Consider the following 5841-nt stretch of genomic DNA (forward strand, 5'->3'; position numbering starts at 1 on the left):
ATGTGGAAGTCTGAGCACCCATACTCCCAAGTGAGGGCAAGTCCCCATCCCAGGGGGCCTCACAGCTCTTATGACCCTCCGACGGGGTCCCCTTTGTCCCTGTCAATGGTCCATTCCTCGCCTCTCCTTAGCCCTAGACCCTCCCTCCGCCCCCCTCAGCATCTGCTCCCGCCACACCAGGCCTCAGGCTCTCGGGTACCCGGTGGTGCCAGGCCTGCCGCACCCGCCGCCACCATCTGGCTCCATCCTGCTCCTCCGCGGCCTTCCCGGGCTCACCGTGGGCCCTGACCTCCGCCGGATCCCCTCTGTCCTGGGCATCTGTGTCCCTGCCCTCCCACCCCGCCCCCAGAGGCACCCCCTGAGCCCCTGCCCCCCTCAGGCAGTGCAGTAGACCTGTGTGGGTGTGAACCTCCCTTCAGACCCAGCTCCTCAGCTCCATGGGCTCCGGTCCCCACCCCCACCCCCCGAGGCGCATTTCCTGGGTGGCTGCATGTGTCCGGCCTCCCCAGGGCCGCCCCCCAGCCCCGAGGTGGGGGCCCAGTGCCTCCATCTCTCGGGGAGGGGTGGAGGCATGAAGGTGGGGTGGGGGACCCCCGCCGTTCTCCCTCAGCTCCTCACCGGGCTCCGGGGAAGGCCTGGGCCCCTCCTGCCTCTGGGCAGCCCTCAGCTCCAGGCCGCGGCCCCGCCTTCCCCCGGGTGGATTCTCGGGATTCCCGACAGGCCCCCTCCAGCCGCCCTCCGGGCCCACTCCGGGCGCTACCTGCTCCCCTGGCTGCCGCCAGCCCGGGCCTGCCCACCTTCGCTCGGCGGGGACCCCAATCCGACCCCCACGCGAGGCCCTCCGCTCTCTCAGACCTCCGAGGCGGACGTGGCCCACGTGTCATCCGGACCCCGTGCCAGGGGTCCCCAGCGCTCCCAGCAGGTGGGGCCGGCGGAGATGGGCTCCGGGCTGGGGGTCTGGGGAGCAGGCTGGCGGGGCGCTCCTTCAGGCTGGGAGGTCAGGCCCCCCACCCGACCTCCCGGGGTTCCTCCCGGGACTCTGGCCGGCCTGGGCCCACCCCACCCCTCGCCAGGCAATCTGCGAGCATCCCCCCCCCCCCCACAAGTCTCAGGTCCCCGCTTCCCGACCTGGAGGCAGAGTGGAGGCCGGCCTCCGTCACCCACCCACTGCTCGCTCCTCAGCTGCACACAAGGAGTCGCCCTGCTCACAGAGCCCCCCGGGTCCCGGGGCCTTGGCCCCTGCAGAGCCTGCCCCGGGGCCGCCGCCCCCCTCACCCTTCCGCCCCTTGGGGCTGGCGCAGGCCTCAGGGCACCCCTGCCACCTCCCTGCAGGCGGCCTCTACACTCCCTGAAGGCGGCGTGGCCCTGGGCCCCTCGTGTCCTCACTGCTCACACACAGGGCCTTGCAGGGAGCAGAGCTCAGCCCTGTGTGGCCCTGAGGGAGCCGCCAGCAGGGCTCCCCTGGCCTCCCGCGGGCCCTTTCTCGTCCATTCCACCGGCCCCGACCCTTGACAGAGAACACGGGTCCGGGTTCCTTGGGCCCTTGCAGAATGAACGGGCCAGGAGGCACAGGAAGCCAGAACAAAAGACTTTTCCTTTTTATTGGCTGCACGACCCGACCCGGTCCTTTGACCCCTCCGTCCTTGCTGCTTCCCAACCCATTTCTGTCCCAATGCCCTGCCTGGGATGAGGATCCGGGTGGAACCCACACAGGGACGAAGGTGGACTTGGCCAGCTGGTTTTCAGGACAGGATGAAACTCTTAACTGTTGAACTGGGGGATGTACAGAAGTTCGTCTGGGGTGGGGGGCGGCTGCGGCGGTCCGGGCGGGCGGAATGTCAGTGGCACACGTAGCCTCCCAAGCTGATGAATCCCCCGAATCCGAGCAACGATGTGCCAGAGCCTCCTCATGTTAACCAAGCTCTCGATGTCCGGGTGGCGGCAGACAACAGGCCCCCAGAGTGGCTCTTCACCCTGCTTTCTGCCCCCAAGCCGCCCTGGCCCTGCACCCCTAGAAAGCCCAGTGGTCTGTCTTCTCCAACACAAACACACAAACAAACACACAAACACACATAGGTAGACCCAGAGGCGCCCACGGGGAAGAAGCAGCAGAAGGGATGCCTCCCTTCGTGCCCATCCCGCGGGAGAAGCTGCCGACCCCACCAAAGGCTGGAGAGGGCCGGGCCGCCTCTGGGGCTCAGACCCACTCTTCCTCATCAAACGGGGCCAGGGAGGAAACCGGCCACCTGCTATTAACCCATAGCACATACTCCATGACCCGTAGCTTGCTGGTCTCCTCGTGGGCCCTGGGCCCCCACAGGAACTCGTAGCGGGCAGGGTTGCTGCCCGCCACCTGCCGGTACTCCACGTAGCCTTCCTGCACCCAGACGTGGGTGAGGAGCTCCCTGGGCTCCCCATAGATGACGTGCTGCCTGCCGGCAAACACCCCTATGACCCCCAGGGCTTCCCACACCTCCTGCTCGGGGGCACGGTCGCCCTCCAGGAGGATCACCCCCAGCAGCAGCACCAGGAGTCCGGTCGTGGGCAGGCCCTGCTCACCGCTCAGCACCCCATCGTAGCTGAGGCCCAGGACGGTGACCAGGACGTAGGAGTGTGCGACGGGGTCCACTTCCTTCACTTCCACGCCAAAGACCAGCTGCATGCACTCACAGGCTTGACCCCAGATCTCGGGCCAGGCATCCTGCATATCTGGGCTGAGGACCTCCAGCACCTCTGCCTGGCTGGTGGGCTGCTTGTCGAGATACTTGCGGAGCAGGAAGCCCACCAGGTCAGCCCCACTCATGAGCATCGCGTCTCCTCCTTGGGCATAGGGCTGCGCATATTCGGGCACCTCCCAGGGGTTCCAGATCTCCTCCTCTGGGCCACTGGGGCCAGCAAACTCCACCTGGCTCCAGCCACTAGCTGCCCTGCCACTGGGGGAGGGCCCGGCACTCTGAGGGCTCTGGGGAGGACTCCAGGCAGTCTCAGACCCCTCCTCTGGGGGCACAAAGAACAGGCCAGAGCTGGACAAGGAAGGGGAGGAGCAAGGGGAGGAGGAGGGGGAGGAGGAGGAAGAGGAACACAGGTAGGGGTAGGGGGAAGATGAATCTTCGTCTTCATCCTCAGCCTCTGGCAGCTGGGCACTGACCAGGCCCTGGGCTTCTCCCGGGTCTTCTTCCAGCTTCCAGAGCTGACTCGTGTGCCTCAGGGGCATGGTGTGGGCGTGGAGCTAAAGCTGAAGACAGCGGTGGGATGGCTGGTCGGGGTGCAGTTGGGCCAAGAGAGGCCCCGTGCCAGGGCAGAGAGCGGGCCGCATCAGGATCGGCTACACAGGAGGCCCCTGCGTGTTGGGCCGGGCGAGTTGAGCCCCTGGCACCAGGCTCAGAGACCACGTGGACCTCAGCAGGTCCCGCGACACAGACCTGCTATGCCTCCTTCACTCTGTGACCTGAGGGCCTCCTGCCGGCCACCAAGGCCCCTGCTGCGCTGCCAGTTCTTGGAGCCCCTGCAGGAGGGAAGCAGGGGGCACCTCAGGGTGCAGACTGCCAGCCCAGCCCTGGGCCCCCAGTGCACACAGGAAGGTTGGCTCGCACTCTGGGAGGTCCCCAGCAGTCCCAGTCCCCTCCTTGGCCTGCCAGTGCCCTTGGCAGGGCCTGGGACCCCGGCCTCTGTCTGCGGTCCTGAGGCCAAAGTGTCCCCACAAAACCAGGCTGCCCCGACCCTCCCCATGAGGAAGCCAGGGGACCGGCTCTGGGCAGGCCTGCCAAAGGTCTCCTCTGCTGACCTGAGTGCAGACCCTCAGGCCCAGGCCCTCCCCTGCCTGAGCCCAGGGATCTGGAGAGGAGGAGGGTCTCCTTGGGATAGGCCACACCCCGGGTTCTCTTCCCAGGGCTGCCAGGGAGGGGCACCCAGATTTCGGGGCCATCCCCTCCTGGGCCTGAGGGCTGGCTTGGGGGCCACTTACCCCTTCAATGTGCGGTGGGCGGGGGTCCACCGTCTGCCCCCTCAAGGAGGCCGTGCTCCTGACGCCAAGGGCCCCCAGTCTCTCGGGAGACCCAGATGGGGAAGTCTGGCCGCCCGGCCGCAGGCAGGTCCCCAGCCTGCCCAGGGGGCCTCCCAGGCCTCCCATCCCTGGCGACCTCCTGCCAGGTCCCCTCTGTCCTGGGCTCCAGGGCCCCCGCCCCCACAGGCACGCCCTGTGCCCCTGCCCAGCCCGGGCTCCTGAGCTCCGGGGGCTCCGGTCCCCAACCCCAGCCTGCCCAGGGGGCCTCCCAGGCCTCCCATCCCTGGCGACCTCCTGCCAGGTCCCCTCTGTCCTGGGCTCCAGGGCCCCCGCCCCCACAGGCACGCCCTGTGCCCCTGCCCAGCCCCGGCTCCTGAGCTCCGGGGGCTCCGGTCCCCAACCCCAGCCTGCCCAGGGGGCCTCCCAGGCCTCCCATCCCTGGCGACCTCCTGCCAGGTCCCCTCTGTCCTGGGCTCCAGGGCCCCCGCCCCCGCCCCCACAGGCACGCCCTGTGCCCCTGCCCAGCCCTGGCTCCTGAGCTCCGGGGGCTCCGGTCCCCACCCCCAGCCCCCGAGGCGCATTTCCCGGGTGGCCGAGGGTGTCCTGCCTCCCCAGGGCCGCCCCCCAGCCCCGAGGGGGGGCCCGGTGCCTCCATCTCTCGGGGAGGGCGGGCCGCGGGTGGACGCCTGAAGGTGGGGTGGGGGACCCCCGCAGTTCTCCCTCAGGTCCTCACCCCGCTCCGCGGAGGGCCCGGGCCCGTCCTGCCTCCGGGGGCCCGAGGCCACTGCCCCAGGCCCCAGCATCCAGGCCTCAGCTCCACGCCGAGGACGCCGAGGCCCCGCCTTCCCCCGGTGGTCTCTTGGGGTTCCCGACAGGCCCCCTCCGCGCCCCCTCCGCGCCCCGCCGCCCTCCGGGGCCCCTCCCCTGCCGCCCTCCAGGGCCGCCCCCCGCCCTCCCTCCGGGGCCCCTCCCGGGGCTACCTGCTGCCTGGCTGCCGCCGGCCCGGGCCTGGCCTCCTTCCAGGGGACCCCAGTGCGACCCCCCGCACCGAGGCCTTCCGCGCTCTCTCAATTCTGACGCAGAGGTCGGCCCACGTCACATCACGCCCTGACCCCGTTGCCAGGGGTCCCCACGGCTGACAGCACGTTGGGTTGAGATGAGCTGCAGGCTAGGGTGGGAGGAGGGAAGCGCGCCGGCTGGCAAGGCGGGGGCCCCCTGTCCTCCCTGGGCTCCTGCCCTGCACTCGGGCGGGCTGGGGCCTCGGCTCTCTGCAGACCTCAGCCTGTGCCCCTGACCCCGAGCCTCTCAGGCCCCGAAGTCCCCGAGCGCCTGAGGGATGGTGGCTGCGGCTCGGGCCCCACCCCACCGGCTCTGCAGGTCCCGGGGTGGCCCAGGGCTGCTGGCAGGGGCACAGCAGGGTTCGGTGGCCCCCAGCGTCCTGGGACAGCTCGGCTCTCAGTCCTCCCCCAGGAGGCCCTCATCAGGACACAGGCCTGCCTGCAGCCTGTGCAGCTGCCTCTGCCTGCAGCCTCTGCACAGGCCTGCCTGCAAGCAGCTGCCTGCTGCCTGCAGCCTCTGCTGTGCAGCCGCAGGGCCCATAGCCCCGGGGCAGGGGCAGGGGCAGGGGCAGGGGCAGGGGCAGGGGCAGGGGCAGGGGCCGCGAGGAAGCGCCCCTTCCCATGGGGTCCCTTGGCCAGCAGCCAGACTTTAGGAACATCCTGCTAAAGGTTTACGTTCCTGGGGGCGGCCGAGCAGCTGCAAGGGTGTCTAGGGGCGTCCAGTATTGCGGGGCCCACTGCAGGGGGTTTTCCCCTGACTTGCTGCGTCATCGGGAGAAA

The 5841-nt window shown here is 69.7% G+C and overlaps 1 protein-coding gene across 1 annotated transcript; it reads right to left on the bottom strand.

Moving 5' to 3' along the window:
- Window positions 1-1575: 1575 nt before the first annotated feature.
- LOC140597648 (melanoma-associated antigen 8-like) lies at window positions 1576-5298 on the bottom strand. The gene is made up of 2 exons (XM_072746455.1): window positions 4984-5298; window positions 1576-3505 (listed from the first exon to the last, which is right to left on the bottom strand). The coding sequence occupies exon 2, from the start codon at window positions 3212-3214 to the stop codon at window positions 2198-2200; it is 1017 nt and encodes a 338-aa protein (XP_072602556.1). The 5' UTR covers window positions 3215-3505; window positions 4984-5298; the 3' UTR covers window positions 1576-2197.
- Window positions 5299-5841: the final 543 nt, after the last annotated feature.

This window comes from Vulpes vulpes, unplaced genomic scaffold (genome assembly GCF_048418805.1).
Source record: "Vulpes vulpes isolate BD-2025 unplaced genomic scaffold, VulVul3 u000000862, whole genome shotgun sequence".
In the NCBI taxonomy this organism is placed as follows: Eukaryota; Metazoa; Chordata; class Mammalia; order Carnivora; family Canidae; genus Vulpes; species Vulpes vulpes.